At 41.4% G+C, this 23,386-nt stretch overlaps 1 protein-coding gene across 2 annotated transcripts; it reads right to left on the reverse strand.

Annotated features, from left to right (window-relative positions):
- Nucleotides 1–1,756: 1,756 nt before the first annotated feature.
- On the reverse strand, nucleotides 1,757–22,930 carry ZKSCAN2 (zinc finger with KRAB and SCAN domains 2). 2 transcript variants are annotated; one of them, XM_037127425.2, is made up of 7 exons: nucleotides 21,824–22,929; nucleotides 20,717–20,894; nucleotides 17,517–17,608; nucleotides 11,654–11,780; nucleotides 8,644–9,324; nucleotides 5,983–6,474; nucleotides 1,757–2,811 (listed from the first exon to the last, which is right to left on the reverse strand). In XM_037127425.2, the coding sequence occupies exons 1-7, from the start codon at nucleotides 22,214–22,216 to the stop codon at nucleotides 1,895–1,897; spliced, it is 2,880 nt and encodes a 959-aa protein (XP_036983320.2). In that variant the 5' UTR covers nucleotides 22,217–22,929; the 3' UTR covers nucleotides 1,757–1,894. The 2 variants fall into 2 exon arrangements, with proteins under 2 accessions (XP_036983320.2, XP_036983321.2); XM_037127426.2 differs by lacking the exon at nucleotides 5,983–6,474 and having other exon boundaries at nucleotides 21,824–22,930.
- Nucleotides 22,931–23,386: the final 456 nt, after the last annotated feature.

The following is a 23,386-nucleotide window of genomic DNA, read 5'->3' on the forward strand; positions in this document are numbered from 1 at the left end:
TCAATCCTGTGTGTGTATTACTAAGTGGTTACTTCTATTAATGTTCACCTTCTCTAGAGCTGGAATTCCAGAACATCTATACAATATAAACATACTCCCACTGGCACTAACACATCTTACTGTGCTAGGCATACTACTAACACAGAGTTGCACTTACCATTAAAAGTCTATGATTTGGAGAACACAGAGGAAATCAATCTATTCAGATGTGAACAAGCATAACATTTTCAACAAGTGTAAATCAGAACATTTATCAACATTTACCTGAGTCACCTGCCTTCCAAAAGGCCATACCCTATGCTGGTACTGTAACTGCCTACATTTCTTGGTACTCTGCTGAACAAATTTTAACAAATTAAAACATAGTCAAAGGAAAAATATTATCTCCACATATGTTCAAATAAGAGAGGATATGGTAAAAGAAAGGAGATAAGATAAAAATATATCCAACTCTGGCTATCTTTTCACCAAACTATGACTTTTTACTGCCTAAAGCAACTAGTCTTAGATGACCAAATTCCTGGGTTTCATCTGTAACTTTCAGAAATGAAAGAATTATCCATCCATCTGAACACTTCCTTCACTATTTATTGGGCTAGTGCTAGGGGGTTATCAAAAAGATTTTTCAGACAAACAGGTGAATGAAGAAAACACATGTTCTAAATTGGAAGTTTCTGTAAATATTTCTGCTTTCACTTAATGAGCTATAGAGTTGTACAAATTACTCAGGGCTTACAGTGTGGGTCATGATCCTATGAATAGGATGTAGAACTCAAAAAAGAGAATGTTTGACAAACAACCTTAGAGGTTTTGGTCTAGAGTAAGGTGGCTATCCAACCTTAGCAGGCCTAAGGAGTCCGACTGGTCTTAGAAATATTTCAGGTCTCTACTTCTTTCTACCCCTTTTAAGTTTTAGAAAGCTATGATTACATAATATTAAAGTGTGAGGTTGGGAGGCTTAAATATGCCAACATACATCATGTTCTAGGTAAGAACTGGAAAAGTTACAGGGGACAGCTAGAATGTGTCTGAAATACTACTTTACCTTAATGAGACACACCATGAGCATGCAGCCTAATCTGAGGAGGGTGTGAGAGCTCAGAAGAGACAGACAAGAGCACCCAAAACATAAAGAGGTAAGTGCAGGACATACAAGAAATGATAACAGGAACTAGATTCTTACAGGCTGGAAAGCAGAAGCTAAGGAGATTCAGTCTTCAGGGAAAGAAACAGTTGGTATACAGAGGATTATGAGTAATCAATTGCTTCTCATCTCAGTGGAGGTCAAAGCATTACTAATTCAGGGACAACACAGGGATTCTACCCTAACTTTCTGGATCAAGTTCTTGACACAAAAAAGGTACACTGCAATGGATTTCTGATGGAAGCTACAAAATTTTCAGTCTCCTTTTGATATCTTCAAAATGAAAATGGACTTGATATAGTGCTGACCAGACTTCTGAAAGCTCTACCCAAACATGCAACTCTGTGGTCAAGCTGCATCCAGGATCTCATGTGGCAGATAATAAAGCAACAACACCAACAAACCTTTAAGCATTTTTCATCTCCTTGAAAACAAATCTCACCTACACAGAAGCATCTTAGATGTTGCTGGTTGTAGTGATCCCATAGCAGTAGACTTGACATATTGAAGAGAGTTTCATTCTGAACTCAGACAATATATGTTCTCCATTTTATTAAAGGAGATGCTGAGACACATAAAAGAAGACTGGACTGGTCAAGTTAGAGGCAGAGGTAAGAACTGGATCCAAGTCTTTATTTATATTCTCAAGCTTATCTTGGGGATTACACTTTATAGCTAACAAAAGATCCCAGGAATGAGATCAGGGGAGGATGGCTAAAGGGCATTGAGGAAGAGAAGAAGAGATCATTATCAAAAAGTCTTCCTGAAGTCATCAATCCTTCCCTTATGTGGGTTCTCTGGGAAATACACGGATGGAGGATGTGGCACCTTTTCTTTCACATGGACCTCCCAATGTTTGGTCAGAACAGAACTCTTACTGAAATGTTTGCTGCAGTGGGCAGATCCATAGGGCTTCTCTCCAGAGTGTACTCTCCGATGCTCTCGAAATTGTGTATAGTTATTGAAACTTTTTTCACAATCCATGCATTTGTAGGGATTCTCACTAGTGTGGACCCTGCAGTGGGCACTGAAATGAGAACTGTTGGTGAAGCTTTTCCCACACTCTCCACACTGATAGGGTTTCTCACCTGTGTGGGTTCTCTGATGTATGATGAGACTTGAGCTCTGACTAAAGCACTTTCCACACTCTTCACAGCTGTAGGGCTTCTCCCCAGTGTGGACTCTCTGGTGGGCACCAAAGTTTGAAGAGTCATTAAAGCTTTTCCCACAGTCAAAACATTTAAAAGGTTTTTCTCCTGTGTGGATTCTTTGGTGTCTGATTAGGCTCCTGCTTCTACCAAAGCACTTCCCACAGACACTACACTTATAAGAATTTTCCTTTTGGTGGGTTATCCGGCACAGAAGACGAGTGCTCCTTCCAAAGCTTTCTCCATACTTGAGAAGTCTGTAGGATCTCTTTCCCATGAAAGGCCTCTGATGCATTACAACTTTCCCTAAATCTCTAGGCTGAGACATCAGCTTTCCCTGTCTAATTTCTTGATGGTTTTCCCATTTTCCTGAGATGCGTTCCTTTTTACAATATTTACCTGGATCAGTATTCTGGGAAACAACTCTTTTAGACTTTTGTATTAATGCCCTGTGCTGCTCCATATCTTTAAATATTACCTGTGTTGCATCCTCCTTGATACTACCTCCAATTTCAAAATCTGAAAAAAAGATAATAAAAATTTCAGAGCAGGCCTGTATTAACATAAACATGGCCTTCATGGCTTCATATGTTAGGATCCCTGTACCCTTAACTGGCTTTGGGTCCTGTTACTCCTCCCTGATTCATTATGCCTTATTTTCATTCAGTTCCAAGGACATCCAATAACAACACCAAGTTCAAATGTCTCAGGAAATGTCCTCTGAATTGAATTGTAATCCAAGCCATTATTCCTCATCCATATCCTGATTAACTTGGTTTATCTCCCTGAATTTCCACTCTAATTCATCCTGCTTTCAAAATTTGTTCTATCCTAAAATACACTAACATACATTAGTGTTTAGAGTAGATTCTAGTGATAAAGTTCCAATTCCTCAATGAACTTTAAAGTTCATCAATATCTAATCATATCCTACCAAAGAGTACTTCTTTCTTCTCGACTGTTCCCGTTAATTTGTTTTTCTGGTGGTTGTTACACACAGGCCACACTAATTCAACCTTAGTTCTCTTTCCTATAGTAAAATGATCTTCTCCTCATTCTTTCACCTACAGCCCATGTTCACTACAAAGTACATCTTGGACCCCAGCTTTTCCAAGAAGTTTTCTGGAGAACACGATTATTGGAATCAGCTCTGGTTCTGAGTCTGTCCCAGCCATTTAATTATGTAGTTTTGTGTTAACATTTTACTATGAAAAATTCAGACATACAGAAAGGTAGAGAATTGTATGCACAATGAACTTCCATGAACCACTCACCAGCTTTAACAATGGTCTCTCACTGCCAATCTTGCTTCATGTCTATTCCTACACACTCCCTGTTCCCTCTACACCCAGATTATTTTGAAGCAAATTCCAGGCATTTTATTATTTCATCCATAAATAGTTCATAAGCTGTGTTAATTTAGGCCCAACCCAGGCTTGGTTGATTATCAAATGCTTGTTCATAAGCATTTTGATATCCTGCCTCACTTCTATTTGCTAGTTTCAACATTACTTTCCTTCCACATAATTGAAACTGCTGACAGCCCTCTGTCTCAAATAGGGCAGCTGTGGCATGGGCTGTGGGGAGGCAGAAAGCATCAATTAATCCACTAACTTAAGTAAAAAGCCCTGATAATGTCATAGTTCATTTAGCAGGTCTTTTAAAGTGTTCTGATTGAATCTAACATTACTTTCAGGTCTGGAAGAAGTCACAGCCTGGTAGTTGGCTCACACAGAGCCTGATAATTTGATGAAGATCTGAAGTTCAACTTAAAAAAAATTCACAGGAGATGATGCCACAGGATTTTCTTTCTAGTTATCAAAACCAGGGTTATGTAGAACTTACAATTTCAGCCTTCATACTACAATTTCCCACATAAATACTACCAGACAGCATGTGTAGGAATTTCCTCCTCTAATGTTTATTTTGAATGAGCACAGTGTTTTGGAAGGGAAACAATAGTGGGTAAGGATGGAAAGATAACAGCTCAGATGAAGGATGACTGTGGAATGTTAATACAAGACTGATGTAGAAAACTGGTTTGGAGACCTTTACAATAGTTTAGGCAATAGATAAAAAGACTGTACTAGGGTATGGAGTAGGATAAGGGACAGATAAAAATTCTACAATAGTTGGGGAAAAAAAGTGTTACTGCCTGGGTGTAAATAATGAGAGAGAAGGCATCAAAAATATCTCTAAAGTTTTCAGTCTGGATGGCCTGTAGGAGGACACAGGAAAGAGCCATAGTATGGGAAGGAAGATGGTGATTTTAGTTTTGAAAATTTTAAGCCTGATGAGATGTCCAAAAGGGTTTCCAGCAGTCAGTGGGAAATATGCAGGACTTGAACAGACACTTCTCCAAGGAGGACATACAGAAGACCCAGAGACACATGAAGAGAGCTCAAATATCGTTAGCTATCAGAGAGATGCAAATTAAAACCACAATGAGATACCACTTTACACCAGTCAGGATGGCTATCATAAACAAAGCAACAAACAACAAATGTTGGAGAGGTTGTGGGGAAAAGGGGTCCCTAGTTCACTGTTGGTGGGATTGCAGACTGGTACAACCATTATGGAAAACAGTATAGAATTTTCTCAGAAAACTAAAAATTGACCTGCCTTTTGACCCAGCAATTCCTCTGCTGGGATTATATCCTAAGAACCCTAAAACACCAATCCAAAAGAACCTACGCACCCCAATGTTCACAGCAGCACAATTTACAGTAGCCAAGAGCTGGAAGCAACCTAGGTATCTGTCAGTAAATGAATGGATCAAAAAATTGTGGTACATATACACAATGGAATTCTATGCAGCAGAAAGAAAGAAGGAGCTCCTACCCTTTGCAACAGCATGGATGGAACTGGAAAGCATTATGCTGAGTGAAATAAGCCAGGCATTGAAAGACAAATACCATATGATCTCACCTTTAACAGGAAGCTAAACAAAAAAACAAACAAGCAAGCAAAATAAAAACAATGACACTGAAATAGAGAACAGGGGGATAGTGACCAGAGGGGAGAGGGGAGGGAATTTCAGGGGGAAAAGGGGAAGGATTTACAGGAACTAGTATAAAGGACACATGGACAACAACTAAGGGGGGTGGAAATGGGAGGGAGGTGGACAGCATGGGGGGATGGGCTGGGATGGGAATAAAAGATAGAAAACTGTACTTGAAAAATAATTAAATACAAACATTTTAAAAAAATGTTCAGAAAACTAAAAACAAAAAATATGCAGGTGGAGCCGAGAATCAGGATAAAGCCTCTCTCTCCCATTTGATCTCTGCCTGTGTTTTCTTTCCTCATGCACATCACACATCACTGAGATATTTCTGTTTTGGGCTAGTGATACACTTCCTTTATCTGAGTGTTTTCTTATGTATGATTCCTAAACTTCTTCCCCATAGTATTTTCAGGAGATATAAAACACTCCTTGACCCATACAGAGAACACTGAGGCTGAGATCCCAAGGACTGAATCACTAGAACGTAAGCTCCTTCGCTGAATAGAAGCATCAGGAGCAGAGTCTGTTTTATTCATTGCTATATCCCCTGTCCTTCAAACAGCACAGGGCACTCAAATATTTGCTTAATGAATAAATACTTCTGAATGACAGGCAAGATCTAGTAATTTTTCACTAAATCACATTTACTTTCTTTTATACTACAACCCCTTGATAATCCTTACCACTGGGGCTTTGCAGTAGACCTGGAGGTCCTTGGAATTCTGACTCTTGTACAATATCCTCCTCACTCATTCTCTCGCTGACAGAATCCTCTACTATTGCCTCTTGTGAGGTCTCCTCAGGTTCCCAATCTGTAGGTTCCTGGGGTTCAACCTCAATATCCTCTCTTTCTTGCCTTGAGGGTGGTGGGACTTCTTCTGGGGTGTTGGTAGAGGGGATAGATGCCTGAGAGTTTATTAGGGCATCCATTTCCTTGTAGAAAGCACAGGACTCTAACACGTGGCCATTTTTCACTTTGCGGTAGCTTTTCTGAAGGCTTTTGAACTTGGTCCTGCACTGTTCTGGTGTCCGAAGGAACCCACATTCCCGCAGCTGTTCAGCCACAGCCCCATATAATTTGCTTTTCCTATGACAAGACTGAAGTGCTTCATAAAACCGAGTCTCATGGAGAATATCAAGAAAAGTCTTGGTCTCCTCATAGCCCCAGTGTACACCTGCAATTCAAGGATAAAGTTTGAAGTTATAAGAAAAGGAGTTTGTAGCCTCTATACAGTATTACAATATAACATATAGGAAGTAAAAGAAAGAAAATCCCATTCACAGCAGCAACAAGAACTATGATGTGCCTGGTATAAGGTTTGCCAAAAATGAGGTTTAATTTTCTTTGCCAAGAAATCTGTAATATTTTATTAAAAAATGAAGAGATACTATGTTTCTGGGTAGGAAGACTCAAGTTATATAGATATCAATTCTCAGATGAATCTATAAAGTAAAAAATCCCAGTAGGATTTTTAATTAAAATCAAAAGTAATCTCAGTTTACTTGGTAGGCTAAAAATGCAGCCCCCCAATCTGACATTGCTCTGGTGATTAGCTAAGTCCAGTTAAGAATAATGGACTGAGACACCCAGTAGGAATTTCCCACCCCCAAATTCCTATCACTTTTTAAACCAGTCTTCCTCAAAGAATAGAGTTAAGTTCAGAGTAGTTTTTGACATCAGTGAGTCCTCTATATTTTGAGAGATGAAATGTTCTGTAAGACAAGCAGAGGTTCTGCTTTTACAGCAGAATAAAACTGTTTAGAATATGCTGGAATACAGTTTGTTAAACAAGTAGGTTTAACAAACCTACTTATGTCTTAGTAGCTTTTTATGTCTTGCAAGTAGGAAAAAGTCAATTCTGTCCTCATCTTACTGGGTAGTCTCTTCCACTTCCACCACTGGATTCTCCTATTTAAGACCATATGAAGCCCTGGCTGGTGTAGCTCAGTGGACTGAGCGCAGGCCTGCGAACCAGAAAATCGCGGTTCGATTCCCAGTCAGGGCACATGCCTGGGTTGCAGGCCGGTTCCCAGCAGGGGACACATGAGAGGCAACCATACATTGATGTTTCTCTCCCTCTCTCCTTCCCTTCCCTTCTAAAGATAAATAAATAAAAAATCTTAAAAAAAAAAGACCATATGAAGAGCCCCACCCTTATATGTCTATGGATTTCCAGATTGGTGAATACCTGTGCACACATAACAACGCATCTTCCCATCTTTTTCCTGAGATCTATTTCTTTTGAACAGGTATAATCATATGTATACTCTCAGATCTCCTGCCTAATTTATTTTTCCATTCTATCTAAAAACTTATCTTTTTTATAAGATGGAGTAGAGAAATATTACTAATAACAGTGATACCAGGCAATGTTATGTTGCATTTTACCATTTACAGAATGCCTTCATGTATGTCATCTCATTTAATAACTCTGGCACTCTCAGGTATACTTTACAGGTAAGAAAACTGAAGCTCAAAGTACTTACATGACGTGTCTACTGTCACAGTTATTAACTGGCAGTTTAGTCCTACATGTTCCAGCTTCCAAATTATAACACCAGCTTTCTTTTATATGGTATATGGCATATTTTCTGTACTTTTAATTTCAATGTCTCTGTGTTATTATATTTAAGATATATCTCTTGTAAGCATCACATATTAAATTTATAATAGTCTTTTAAGTTTGTAATTGAAGATATATTTGGATTTACATCTACCTTTTCTCTTTCTTGACTTCTTTTAGAATTTCATTTTTTAAAGATTTTATTTATTTATCTTTAGAGGGGGAGAGGAGAGAAATATCAATGTATGGTTGCCTCTTGTGAGTCCCCCACTGGTAACTGGCCTGCAACCCAGGCATGTGCCCTGATTGGGAATTGAACCGCGATTGTGTGGTTTGCAGGCCCACGCTCAATCCACTGAGCTACACCAGCTAGGGCCTAGAATTTCATTTTTTTACTCTTTTTTTGTTACATAGTCTTTCACTAGTTATTCTAGATAGTATAAGAATATATCTTTGACTTACTACAGTCTAATACACTTGATTGCTTTGCACCAATTCTCATAATATTAGGTCCTTAAAGTCCTGTTACTTCATTTCTCTTCCTTCCACAGGCCCCAAGTACTCAAAATCCATGCTGTACTCTAACCTCAAAATGAATCCTCCATGGCCTCTCAGTGCTGTTCTGACTGCACTGTAGGCAGCAACAAACCCCTGACAATACTTCTGGCTAGTAACAGTGATTGGAGGCAAGGTATACATGACATCACTCTCTAGGACTACTCCTTTTTCCACAAGACCGCATCATGCATTTTCAAACCAAACAAAAAGCACAATTCTTACCGCTCAGGTTCTGAAACAAGACAGGGGTGCCATGCATCTCAGACTTCTGGAGGAATTCGATGCCCATTTCCTCACTATCAGATTCTTCTGCAGCTTCCTCTTCCATCAAACTGATCTGTTCTTTAGCACTGACACCAATTTCCTTTAGTCTAGGGAGAGACACAGTCTCCTTTAGCTTGTCAGTGGATGACCCATGGGCTGCAGGGTTCAGCAGTGCATCCATGTCCTCAAAGAAGGCACAGGGCTCAAGAACATGGCCATTTCTTACTTTTCGGTAGCTCTTTTGGAGACTTTTGAACTTGGTTCGACACTGTTCTGGGGTTCGGAGGAAGCCACACTCTCGCAGCCATTCAGCTACAGCACCATATACCTGGCTGTTTCGGGGACAAGCCTGAAGTGTTTCATAAAATCGAGATTCTTTGAGAATTGCAAGAAAAGTCTTTGTTTCCTCATAGCTCCAATGCACACCTGCTATTTTTTCATCTTCTAAGCCCCACTGTTGTTGTTCTTTCCACATCTTCCCTGCATTCCTTGCAGGAATCTGAATAGTATGAACTGGCTTTTCCTTGATGTAGTTACTTCGTAGAGTATTCCTTTTATTAGAGGAATGTAGACCTATGGTCCAGGGCTCCTTTCTTTGATCCACCTGGGCCATTTTGTTAGAAGTAGATACTGTACTTCCTATAGCAAGAGAAACAAACTTCATAGTACATATGGAGGTCATTTGTTACTGCATGCCCTAACCTTCTGCTGGCAGCGTGCTCTACTGAACCACTGTTCACACCTGTCCTTCAAGTCCTGTCCAATCCCCTTTTTCTAGGGCCCTTCTCAACTATGACAGCACACACTGTAGTTATTATTACATGAGTTCTCTGGCACAATCATCTAACTTACACTCTCATTTTATTTTCCATGTACATACCACTTATTTCCCCAGCTGGTTCTTAAAGGAAAAACTTTAAGGTTAAATAACATATTTCATTACCTTTGAGTCCCTCACAGTACCCTACACAGCATTAGGTTCAAAGTATCCTCCTAACCAGTGTTTGTTACTTATAAAGTGTGCTTACATCTGCTCCTCATACTTCCCCACTCCCATGACACACACATACATACTGAACCATGAGAGATGAGAAGTCAAGAATTTCCAGACACATCTGGCAAGCTAAATAGGGAAGCAAACGTAAGAATAGGGAAGCAAGCTGAGAGTATAATACCTAGAAAGCAACCTGCCTTAAATGTGCATCCTAGCTCTACCACTTAACTTTTTGATCAGGGAAGTTTCTTAATCTTTCTGATCCTCAGTTTCCTAGGGAATAATATAATCTATTCAAAAAGGTTGCTAGGAGTATCAAATAAATGATCATTTGTAAAGTGTCCAATGCCTAGTAAGTTTATAATAAAAGTTTTTCTTCTCTAGGTAACACAAAAAGAAGCTTCATGGAATTCTCCTAGATAAGAAACATCAAATCAAACCCCTTCTGAAAGAACCCTGGGATTGGAGATTTACTCTTTATTTTTACATGGGAGAAGTAAGTGTAGGGACAATGAAAGCTCAGTATCTATAAGAACAAGGCTGGCAACCTAGCTGCATGAGACGGCAGGAGTGAGAAAAGCCACAGTTCAGCATGAGCTCTCTTATTCTGAAGTCACTCTGAGTTCATAATGCCCTGCATTTAATTTTTCAAGATACTGGAAATCCAGACCTACAATCTAAATTTAAATTAAATCTCTGTGCAAGGCCAAAATATATATATATAGGCTAGATTCAGTCCATGAGACATTTGTATACAATCTATGATAAAAAATTGGGGCAGGTCTGGGCCTGAGTCTTTAATAATCTATAATTATATGTGAAGGTGCTGCACTAAACCTGTATTTTTAAAGTATGGTCCCTATCCCACTCATGCAGCATCTACTAGGTCTGGATGCTGTGTGATCCAAGAAAACACTAGGAAACATCCATCGTGTACACAACTAGGTAAATGCCTGGTTGCACACAATTAGCTGGGATATCTGCTCTTCTGGGAAGAGTGCTATGTTACTGGTTTGTCATCAGTTGGTCTGAAGTTGGTCACTTTAAAAAAACTGTTTTCTATCAATATATAAACAATTACCAGTATATCTTATTCATTCAGTTTGGCACAGACTATTTCATAATCTCTATATTTTAATGTCTATATGTAGTGTTGTTCAGTAGAACTTTCTGGGATGATGGGAATGTTCTATAACTGCAGTGTCCAATACAGCTACTGAATTTGTTAAATGTATTCTTTAATTGTGGCCACCAGCACTGAGAAACAGAATTTTTAACTTTAATTAATTTTATAAATTTAAATAGCCATGTGTGGCTAGTGGTTACCCTATTAGACAACACAAAGTAGCTATAGTATGTATTAGTGCACATTTTAGGCCTATAATTTCATTTATAAGTACTCTTTGACTTGTGGCTTACATATGAATGAATCATATTTAGCCTTACTGTTAAAGCAAAAGTTTGCTGTTAAAGTGACACTTCAGTGGTAATGTGTGCCTGTGAATTTGTGCCATTTTAATAATTCACAACATGCAATTGAGATTATTGTATTAAAGTTTTTTTTTCTCCCATTTACATGATTTCCATTTACCCAACATATATTCACTGGGTACCTACCCTTATGTCAGGCTCTGTGAAAATTGTTATGTTTACTATATTTAAACAAAAACAACTAGTCAATGTGTATAAGTTTACATTTAAATAATATAAATGACAGTTATATATAATAGCCCTCCAATGTTTTAATCACTAAATTATAAAAAATATATGTAAATTATAAATGAGAAGAAAGGGGTGAATGAGGCAAGAGAATATGGGTAAGTGATTACAAGGTCTGGTAAACTAGAGTGAAAAATGATTAGACAACTCATGAAAGTCCTTTAAGTGTTAACATCTACAACTATTTTATTATCAACAGAATGAATATGTTAGAAATCTCCAAATCTTTTATCTGAAAAGGAAAAGAATCCTTACCCAAGGAGACCATGTTTCCAACACTCTCTTTTCTAATATCCCAGTAGACATCTCTGTGAGTAGGAATCTGATGTACACACTTCTTGTAGGAAAAACCTCTTGCTGTGTGGACATCTTCCACTGGTCCCTGTAACAACACTAACAGCAATGACTACCAAGATAACCATGTGGGTCTTTGAAGGATGAACAATATTGAATGAAGCATAGAAGGAACCCCCAAAATAATTAAAACCAAGGAACCAACTGTACAAGGTCCATCCAGAAAAAGTCCAACCATTGTTAATATAATGAGAATAGTTTGTGTGACATCAATGTAACCTGGCAGCTAAGGAGAATGGACTGGAATGTGCATGCGTGAATGATGACTTCACTGTACTAGTTAGTGGGGGTGGTAGACGCCACTGAATGAGCATTTGTATTGTGTGGCCATCACATGAGTGAGTAGAGCAATGGATCTCTATATTTTGCATTAAGCTGGAACATTCCTCCATAGAATCTATTCAAATGATTCAGAAGGCTTTCAAGGATGATGCAATGAGTGCAGTGCCAATAAAAGTGTGGTACAAATACTTCAAAGGTGGTGGAGAATATTTCAAAAGCGATCCACATTCTGGAAGGCCTGCAACAAGCAGAACACCTGTGAATGTTGAATGTGCATGGTCTGTAATCAACAAAGATTGGCAGCTGACAGTGTGAGAATTAGAAGTTAATCTGGGAATTCCAAAAACTACTGTGTCTGACATTTTGGTGCAGGATCTGGGCACAAAACATGCTGTGGCAAAATTTGTTCTACAGCTTCTACTTACCAGAGCAGAAGGAACATTGTGCTGCAGTTGCTAATGACTTGATTCAAACTACCACCAATGAACCAGATTTCCTCAAGAAGGTCATAACTGGAGATGAATTTTGGGTTTACGGGTATGATCTGGAAACAAAGACCCAGTCATCCCAGTGGAAGTTGCCTGGTTCTGCATGCCTGAAGAAGTCATGACAAAGTCGTAGCAATATCAAGACCATGTTAACTGTGTTTTAAGACCATCTTGACTGTGTTTTGTTTTTTTTTAAAGATTTTATTTATTTATCTTTAGAGGGGAAGGGAAGGAGAGAGGGAGAGAAACATCAATGTATGGTTGCCTTTCGTGCATCCCCTGCTGGGAACTGGCCTACAGGGAACCGGCCTGCAACCCCGGCATGTGCCCTGACTGGGAATCGAACCGCAATTGTCTGGTTCGCAGGCCTGCGCTCAATCCACTGAGCCACACCAGCCAGGGCTTTAACTGTGTTTTTTGATTGGGAAGGTGTTTGTACATCATGAGTACACCCCTCCAGGCCCAAAAATTAGTAAGTAGTGCTGCCTCAATATTCTCCATTGGTTGAGAGATGCAATCAATGAAAATGGTCACAGCTATGAGCAATTGGTGATTGGCAACTTCATCATTACAATTCACCCACTCATGTATCATGTTTCATGCAGAGTTTTTTTGGTGAAACATCAAATCACCCAGGTGACTCAGCCCCCTACAGCCCAGATTTGGTGCCCTGTGACTTCTGGCTTTTCTTAAAACTAAAATCACCTTTGAAAGGGAAGAAATTTCACAGTCGATGAGATTCAGGAAAATAAAATGGAGCAGCTAATGTTAATTCCAACAAAGGATTTTGCAGAGTGATTTGGACAGTGAAAGGAAGAGATACTGGAATAAGTGAGTGAGGTTCCAAGATGCCTACTTTGAAGGGGACTGAGGTGTCAATGGCCTATGTACAATGTTTTTTGTATCTTGTATTTTCAATAAATGCCTCTATTTTTCCTATCACATTGCTGGATACTTTCTGGACAGACCTCACACATTCTGTGACAAATGAAGCAGAGGATACTATAGAGAATCCTAAGAGACAGACTTCTGGCCAAGATGGGGGCACAGGAAGACACACTGTGCCTCCTCACATAACCAAAAGGACAACAACAATTCAAAAACAAAAAACCCCCAGAAATGACAGAAAATCAAACTGTATGGGAGTCCAACAACAAAGGAATAAAAGAAGACATATTAGACCAGACCGGTAGGAGGGGTGTAGATGGACAGCCTGGTGGAGAAGGCTTGTGGCAAGGTGGCAGCTGGCACACCCAGTGAGGTGGTGGATTATGGAGAGGGGTGCTCAAGGCTGCAGCTGGCTGGCAAAGCAGCAGAGGGCAGACCCAGTGAGGGGGTGGATTATGGACTGGGCAGTCCCACATTTGCAGGGTAGAAAACCTGGGAGGAACAACTGGTCAGTGGGACAGACTGCGCAACCCAGGGCCCCAGTGAGGGGAAATAAAGCCTCAAACCTCTGATTGAAAATACCTGTGGGGGTTGTGGCAGCGGGAGAAACTCCCAGCCTCAAAGGAGAGTTCACTGGAAAGACCCACAGGGTCCTAGAACATACACAAGCTCACCCACCCAGGAATCAGCACCAGAAAGGCCCAATTTGATTGTGGGAAGTGGGGGAAGTGACTGAAATCCAGCAGAGAGTGAAGCAAGTGCCTTTGTTACCTCTCAGACCCCTTCCCACATACAGGGCCATAATGTGCAGCAACAGGGGTTATCCCACCCTGAATAACACCTAAGGCTCTGCCCCTCACTATGTAACAGGCATGTCAAGGCAAAAAAAAAAAAAAAAAAAAAAATGGCCCAAACAAAAGAACAGATCAAAGCTCCAGAAAAAATACAACTAAGTGATGAAGAGATAGACAACCTATCAGATGTACAGTTCATACCACTGGTAATCAGGATGCTCACAGAACTGGTTGAATTTGGTTGCAAATTAAATGAAAAAATGAAGGCTATGCTACATGAAATAAAGGAAAATGTACAAGGAACCAGCAGTGACAGGAAGGAAATTGGGACTCAAATCAATGGTGTGGACCAGAAGGAAGAAAGAAACACTTAACTAGAAAAATGAAAAAAACAAGAATTAAAAAAAATGAGGAGAGGCTTAGGAACCTCCAGGACATCTTTAAACATTCCAACGTCTGAATTATAGGGGTACCAGACAGAGAAGAGGAAGAGCAACAAGTGGAAAAGTTATTTGAACAAATAATGAGGGAGAACTTCCCCAACCTGGCAAAGGAAATAGACTTCCAGGAAGTTCAGTAACCCAAAGAGTCCCAAAGAAGTTGGACCCAAGGAGGAATACACTAAAGCACATCATAATTACATTACCCAAGATTAAAGATCAGGAGAGAATCGTAGAAGCAACAATAAAAAAGTAGACAGTCACCTACAAAGGAGTTCCCATAAGACTGTCAGCTGATTTCTCAAAAGAGAATTTACAGGCAAGAAGGTGCTGGAAAGAAGTATTCCAAGTCATGAAAGGCAAGGAGCTACATCCAAGATTGCTCTATCCAGCAAAGCTTTCATTTAGAATGGAAGGGCAGATAAAGTGCTTCCCACATAAGGTCAAGTTCAAGGAATTCATCATCAGCAAGCCCTTATTACATGAAATGTTAAAGGAATTTATCTAAGAAGATAAAAATATGATCAGTAAAATGACAGCAAACTCACAATTATTAACAACCACACCTAAAATAAAAACAAAAGCAAAGTAAGCAAACAACAACAACAGGAAACAGAAACACAGAAATGGAGATCATATGGAGGGTTATCAGCAGGGGAGTGGAGGGTGATAGAGGGGGAAAAGGTACAGAGAATAAGTAGCATAGATGGTAGGTAGAAAATAGAAAGGGAGAGGGTACGAATAGTATAGGAAATATAGAAGCCAAAGAACTTGTATGTACAATCCATGGACATGAACTAAAGATGGGGAATGTGTGTGGGAGGGGGTGTACAGGGTGGAGAGGAGTGAAGGGGGGAAAATGGGACAACTGTAATAGCATAATCAATAAAAAAAAGAATCCTAAGAGACAATCAGAGTTTTGGGCAACATGGAGGCATAGGTAGAAACCCTTTGCTTCCTTATACAACCAAAAGAAGGATAACAACCAATCTAAAATTCATAAACAACCAAAAGCACCAGAAAATCAAATTGCAAAGAACTCTGAGAACCAAGGAATTAAAGAAAAAATCAACCAGAACAACCAGACTGGCAAGGTGGTAGACCTCTGAAAAACCGCATCAATGTGGCAGCCTTGGGGGCAGGGCTGGCTGCCTAGCTCCGGGGCTGTGTGGGAGGGGCTGACTTAAGGGGAAACTGAGACTCTGAGATGACTGTGGGCTATGGCTAGTGTTGCCACAGTGGGAGATATTCCCAGCCTCACACCAGAGTTTGCTGAAAAGTGCTCCAGAGATGAGCAGATGAGCTGCACTGTTTCCTCTCTGGCCCTTCCCCCACAGGCAGCCCCAGAGTATAGCAAAGAGGGTTGCCCTGCCAGGTGAATACCTAAGGGCCTGCCCCCTTACAACATATCAGCTCTGCTAAGACAAAGAAATATGGCTCAAATGAAAGAACAGAGCAAAGCCTCAGAAAGAGAACTAAGTGAGGAAGAGATCGCCAATCTATCTGATGGAGAATTAAAAAATCTGGTAATCTAAATACTCAGAGATCTGATTGAGCTTGGTCAAAAAATGAAAAAACAATGAAGAATATCCAAAGTGAAGTAAAACATAATATTCAGGGAACCAACAGTGACAGAAAAAAAAAAAACCACCAGGACTCAAAGCAAAGATTTGGAACAAAGGAAAGAAATAAACATCCATCCAGAAGAAAAGGAAGAAACAAGAATTTGAAAAAATGAAGAGAGGCCTAGGAACCTCTGGGACAACTTGAAACATTCCAATATCTGAATTATAGGGGTGCCAGAAGGAGGAGAACAACAGCAAGAAATTGAAAACTTATTTGAACAAATAATGAAGGAAAACTTTCCCAATCTGCTGAAGGATTGCTTCCAGGAAGTCCAGAAAGCTCAGAGAGTCCCAAAGAAGTTGGACCCAAAGAGGAACACTCCAAGGCACATCATAATTAAGTTACCCAAGATTAAAGATAAAGAGAGAATCCTAAAAGAAGCCAGAGAAAAGGAGACAGTTACCTACAAAGGTGTTCCCATTAGACTATCAGCTGATTTCTCGAAAGAAACCTTGCAGGCAAGAAGGTGCTGGGAAGAAGTGTTTAAAGTCATGAAAGGCAAGGACTGACATCCAAAATTACTCCATCCAGCAAAGCTATCATTTAAAATGGAAGGGCAGATAAAGTGCTTCCCAGATAAGGTCAAGTTAAAGGAGTTCATCATCACCAAGCCATTATTATATGAAGCACTAAAGGGACTTATCTAAGAAAAAGAAGACCAAAAATATGAACAGTAAAATGAAAACAAATTCACAACTATCCACAATTGAACCTAAAAGAAAAGAAAAACAAAACCACACTAAGCAAACAACTAGAACAGGCACAGAATCAGAGAAATGGACATCACATGGAGAGATTTCAGTGGGGAGGGGGAAGGGAAGAATAGGGGGAAAAGGTACAGGGGAGAAGCATAATTAGTAGGCATAAAATAGATGAGGAGAGCATAATTAGTAGGCATAAAAATGGTATAGGAAGGAGAAGACTCAAAGAACTTATATGTACAACCCATGGACATGAACTAAGGGGGGGAATGCTGGAGGGTTGGGGGGCAGGGTGGAGGGGGAATAAAGGGAAAAATTGGGAAAGCTGTAATAGCATAATCAATAAAAATACTTAAAAAAAAGAATCCTAAGAGAGATGATCCATTGTGGTGTTCCAGTACTCAGAAACGGTCGTCTTTTGTGGAAAAGGAACAATGGGGAAAAGGTCTCTTGGGAGTACAAAAATCTGAGGACTGTGAAGGCCCAGGAAATCATTGTGCCTGCATACCCTACAAAGGAAAGTCAGAGAGAACAATACAATTTACCTGAAACCCAACAGGAAGTTTTGTGGTTGTTACTTCCCGATCTATGATGTTCCATTCTTCAGTAGGGATGGGAACCCAGGGAGAAGGCTGAGCTGTAAGAGAAAGAAACAGTTCATGTTCTGGCCTCTGGCCCTTGAATTCATGCTACATCCCTTAAGAAATGAGTGTGTAAAAAGACGCAAAGGAACTTCCGGCCAAGATGGAGGCATACGTAGATACATTGTGCTTCCTCTTACAACCAAAAGAAGGACAATAATTCAAAAACAAAAAACAACCAGGACTGACAGAAAATCAAACTGTATAGAATCCAACAACCAAGGAGTTAAAGAAGAAACATTCGTCCAGATCAGTAGGAGGGGTGGAGACAGACAGTTTGGTGGAGAGGACTTGTGGCAAGGTGGCAGCAGCAAGGTGGCAGCTGGAGGACCCTGGCAGGCAAGGCTGGAGGATCCAGCCAGGCAGCGGATTGTGGACTGGGTGGTCCCACATTTGAGGGCAGATAAACCTGGAGAAACAGGGGAGCGAGACAGAAGGAGCAACCCAGGGTTTCAGTGAGGGGAAGTAAAGCCTCAAACCTTTGATTAAAAATACCTGTGTGGGTTGTGGCAGTGAGCGAAAACTCCCAGCCTCACAGGAGAGTTTATTGGAGAGACCCACAGGGTCCTAGAACATACACAAGCCCACCTACCCAGGAATCAGTACCAGAAAAGTCCAATTTGATTGTGGATAGGAGGGAAAGTGACTGAACACTGGCAGAGAGTGGAGCAAGCGCCATTGCCCCCTCTCGAACCCCTCCCCCACATACAGGGCCATATTGTGCAGTGACGTGGGTTGCCCTGCCCTGGTGAACACCTAAGGCTCCCCCCTTACTGCATAATAGATGTGTGGAGTTTAAAAAAATGGCCCAAATGAAAGAACAGATCAAAGCTCCAGAAAAAATACAAGTAAGTGACAAAAAATAGACAACCTATCAGATATACAGTTCATACCAACTGTAATCAGGATACTCACAGAATTGGTTGAATTTGGTTGCAAATTAGATGAAAAAATGAAGGCTATGCTACGTGAAATAAAGGGAAATGTACAGGGAACCAACAGTGACAGGAAGGAAGCTGGGACTCAAATCAATGGTGTGGACTAGAAAAAAAAGAAACAATCAACCAGAAAAGAATGAAGAAATAAAAATTCAAAAAAAATACGGAGAGGCTTAGGAACCTCCAGGGCATCTTTAAATGTTCCAACATCTGAATTATAGGGATGCCAGAAGGAGAAGAGGAAGAGCAAGAAACTGAAAACTTATTTGAACAAATAATGAAAGAAAACTTCCCCAATCTGGCAAAGGAAATAGAATTCCGAGAAGTCCAGGAAGCTGAGTCCCAAAGAAGGTGGACCCAAGGAGGAACACACCAAGGCACATCATCATTACATTAGCCAAGATTAAAATGAAGGAGAGAATCCTAGAAGCAGCAAGAGATAAGGAGACAGTCACCTCCAAAGGTGTTCCCATCAGACTGTCAAAGCTGATTTCTCAAAAGAGACCTTACAGGCAAGAAGGGGCTGGAAAGAAGTATTCCAAGTCATGAACTCCAAAGACCTACATCCAAGATTGCTCTATCCAGCAAATCTTTCAATTAGAATGGAAGGGCAGATAAAGTGCTTCTCAGATAAGGTCAAGTTAAAGGAGTTCATCATCACCAAGCCCTTATTATGTGAAATGTTAAAGGGACTTTCTAGGAAAAAGATAAAAAACATGTACAGTAAAATGATAGCAAAGTCACAATTATTAACAACCACACCTACAACAAAAACAAAAACAAACTAAGCAAACAACTAGAACAGGAACAGAACCACAGAAATGGAGATCACATGGAGGGTTATCAACAGGAGAGTGGGAGGGGGAGAGAGAGGGAAAAGGTACAGAGAATAAGTAGCATAGACGTTGGGGAGAAAATAGGCAGGGGGAGGGCAAGAGTAGTGTGGGAAATGTAGAAGCTAAGGAACTTATGACACATGGACATGAATTAAACTGGGGAATGTGGTTGGAGAGGGTGTGCATGGTGAAGGGGAGTGAAGTGGGGAAATGGGACAACTGTAATAGCATAATCAATTAAATACAGTTAAAATAAATAAATAAATTTTTAAAAGCAACAAATACAAGCTGATCATTTTCTCACTGAGTTCAGAACTATGCTTATAACAATGGTAACCTAAAGCAGAACTCAAAAATGCCAATCCTTTTAGAGAAATCGGACAGAGTGCATCATGAAATGAGCCAGGTAAGGCGTGTGGGAGTACATGTTGCATTTGAGAAGGTACAGCCAAGCTCAGCCCCAGTTGATGCTTCCTTGTGAGACTATGGCCCTGGAATAGCTGAGGTTCTAAATTTTTAAAGAAAACTCAGAATTCTGGATGTTTGTGTAAAATGTTGAAAGTCTTAAAACTTGAGAACGAAAAACAAACAAATAAACCCCCCAATCAAAAACCTTTGCAGGTGAAACAAGTCTTACTTGGCATGTGAGTGACCAGTTTGCAGTCTCTACCCTATGTTAATCCCCTTTAGTATGCTAAAGAAGTTACATGGTCCTGGACAGGCAACACAACCCTCAAAAGATGGGGGAAAATATATATATATTTTATATATATATATATATATATATATATATATACATATATATATACACATATATATATATATATATGTATCATTGCTCTACTGCTTCTACAGAAGCAAATCAAATCACTTCTTTCGAAACTTATTATTCCCTTAGGCACACATGGACAAAATCACAGGTCTTCTTTTAGAACGAATTCACCCTTCTGAGAAATCTATCCCACAAATTTTCTGTCCTCCACAACCCAAGTACCTCAACAGAACAAACCTTTCTACTTTAGGAATTCCTTATCACCCTGGAATGGCAGAATCAAACACCGGGAATTTACTGGACTAAGTTTATCAGCTAAAGTAACGGAGCATTTAATTCATGTGACCAAGGAACCTAGATGCTATGAAAACACACCAGAAAATGCAGAAACCATAAATATTTGCAATGCATTCTATCATAACATGAATTTCGGGAGAGATAAGGAAGTGGGGTATGTAGTAGTGGATCTTGCCTCTTGGTCAGAGGTTGTGTAAGTCAGATTAAAAGTTTAAAAATAAATCTGCCATGGTCTGTACTGGGCGTCTTCTGAGTTCTTACCATTCTTGGGTAAGGGCTGATGTTCTCTCTTTGGGTTCAGCTGCTCCTGGTGTCCTGAGTGCAGGCTTCCAGCTTCTTCCCAAGACATCGCTCTGGGTTGGGTCTCTGGTTGAAAGTCTGCCACATCTGACACTGCTCCAAGTGGGGCTTGATTCTCTGAGTGCACAGGAATGCAAACCTGGAAAATAAAACCAAAGCCATAATGAAAAAAGAGAGGAAAAGAGTGTGAGAGGACATCCAAACTCCCCCAGGAAAGACATTAAAGAAGGACAAAAGATGTGAAAAGGAATGAAAATTTCAGTCTATTCCCAACTGAGGCTTCAAAGGCACTGGGTTAATAGTATTGTCCATAAGACTGAACATAAGGGAATAGTGAATATTAATATACAAAGAGGGAAATCTGTCTTTCAGGCATGAAATACAGAGCCTTCTTGTTTAGAATAGATATTATTTGAGTCCTCATATAGACTAGGTTCATAGAGAATTATCAGAACACAAATTCCCTAGTGAAATGGAAATATAATCTCCACATTTAGTGTCTATCTTTGACCAAAACAGAAGCATGCTTGTCGTCAGATTTTTACAGAAATGCAATCCTGCATATCTTGCAGGATTTAATGTAAGGTCTGTTGAAAAACATCTAGAAGACCATGCAAAGCCACTGACAAATGAAGACCTGGCAGTTAAACTGGAAATGTCTAACAGGATGATGGCTTTGAGGTCACTTCAGAAGAAGACACTGATTGGAATATTAAAGGATTAGAGAGGACCCTGGGATAACTTAAATGCTTACTCCCTTCCCTCCTCCCCCCACAGCCCTCTTTAGGACCAAGCTGTAAAGTCAAACCCTGTGAAGCATAAATTCTCTCACAGAATTTTTTGGGAAACATTACGCCAAAGACTTGAAACAAATATCTGGATGAATACGATTTAGTTTCATTGGCAAGATACTATTTCAACTACAGCTTTTATTCTACTTAATATGAAATTCTGATTTCCTTTCAAGTGCATACCACTATCCTTCCGTAATGAGCACTTCCTGCAATGTGCACATGCCCTACTTACCGCCTTCTTTCTAAAACAAAAATTTGGAAAATGCCCTCTCACCTGCTGTCTTAGTCTTCCAGCCTCTTTCTCCAAATGTATCACCAGGGCCACCGCCTCCTCGCCACTCTCCGGACACTGCTTCTGTGCCCACGCCTGAATCTTCTCCGGTAAAATGGTGAGAAACTGCTCAACGACCAGCAGCTCAAGGATCTGCTCCTTGGAACGCATTTCTGGCTTCAGCCACCGGCAGCAAAGTTCCCAGAGTTTACTGAAAGCTTCGTAGGGTCCGCTCACATCCTCATAACAAAAATGCCGGAAGCATTTGCGCAGGGTCTCAGATTCTGAGCTCCCCGGTTCTTCCAGACCCAGCTCCGATGTCCACCCGGGGTCCTTCTCCACCTTCATTATCAGGCACCCCTCAACCTCCAGGGGAGCGTCCGTCTGAAGGTCCATGCTCTCACACAGCAGTCAACCTCACGTTCAGCTCAAAGTAGACTCAAACCACACCTCCCAGGGCAACCTGCTTCATTGGACACGCGGGGAAGGCGGGGAGGGAGAACGGCAGTGTCTGCCCGAACAGGTATTCCAGGCTGATTAATCAAATACATCAAATACCCTTGGCCACTGACACGGGTAAATGTGTACACCGAAGTCCCCAAACTGGGCCTCTTCTCCGAACAAGATGTGTCCCCGGGATGTGGCTGTCCGGGTCGCATTTCTTTTAGCGCCGTGGAGGACTCGGCGAGGCTGGAGGGCTGGGAGAAAACGGAAGGAACCGAAGGAAGGGGGGGTGCGGACGCACAGCCATGCCCGGAGGGGTAGCGTCGGACACCAAGCGTTGGGGTGGGGAGAGGCGAGGACTCCTGTGGGAGGTGCAGGACGTGCGGGCTCCGGGAGGGAGGAGCGCCCAGGCCGCCGTGGAGGTCTGTGCGGGCCGGCGGAGTCTGGGGCCAGCGCCGGGTTTCCTGGCCCTGGGCGGCCTAGCCGTCCTCACAAAACCTCTGCGCGCCGAAGACAGGCCGCGAAGAGATTCCTCCTCTGAAGGGAGAGCAGCGAAGGGGACCAAGCCAGGCCTCTTAGAGGGAGGGTGTCAGCTCCCCGTGCGTGACCGCGAACACACCTCCCGAGGACTGCGCGGGGTGCGCTGGGAGCCGCAGCCACGCATGCGCCACCCGCAGCCTCTCACCGCGGGCGCCTGGAGGCACTTTCTCGCCGGGGAGGGTCTGAGGTGGGAGCGGCTGTGGGGTGGAGTCTCGCGAGAGCGCACGTAGCTGAGACTCGTCGCTGAAGGGCTTCGGGAGGGAGTAGGGGTACTGAGGCTCTTTTCTTGGGCGCGGGGACAGAGCGGGACCTAGTGGACAGTGCGAGAACGGGCCGTGGGGTCCTCCCTCACACTGGGGAATCTAGAAGGCCCAGGAACGTCTCCCAGTGGGATGCGCAGCCCTGGGGAGGAGGTGCAAAGCCCTTTCATCAGTAGAAGAAGGAGGGATAAGCGTAGGGAGGGGGTTGTTTCCGTCTCAGTGGTGTGTCGGCGCGCCTTGTGCAGGTGGTAGCCTTCGGGAGGACTTGAGTCGGTTTCGCTTTCCTGTGGGGTAAACGGCCTTTCTCCTGTGGGACCACCTG

Source organism: Artibeus jamaicensis, unplaced genomic scaffold (assembly GCF_021234435.1).
Source record: "Artibeus jamaicensis isolate MK-2021 breed Jamaican fruit bat unplaced genomic scaffold, CSHL_Jam_final contig_700, whole genome shotgun sequence".
In the NCBI taxonomy this organism is placed as follows: Eukaryota; Metazoa; Chordata; class Mammalia; order Chiroptera; family Phyllostomidae; genus Artibeus; species Artibeus jamaicensis.

Excerpts from the sequence above, each read along its gene's own strand:
- ZKSCAN2 (XM_037127425.2), bottom strand. The coding sequence starts at position 22,216 with ATGGACCTTCAGACGGACGCTCCCCTGGAGGTTGAGGGGTGCCTGATA. Across the intron at positions 20,895-21,823 it reads CTGGAAGACTAAGACAGCAG|GTTTGCATTCCTGTGCACTC; the intron begins GTGAGAGGGCAT and ends TTTATTTTCCAG. Across the intron at positions 6,475-8,643 it reads CTTGTTTCAGAACCTGAGCG|GTGTACACTGGGGCTATGAG; the intron begins GTAAGAATTGTG and ends CTTGAATTGCAG.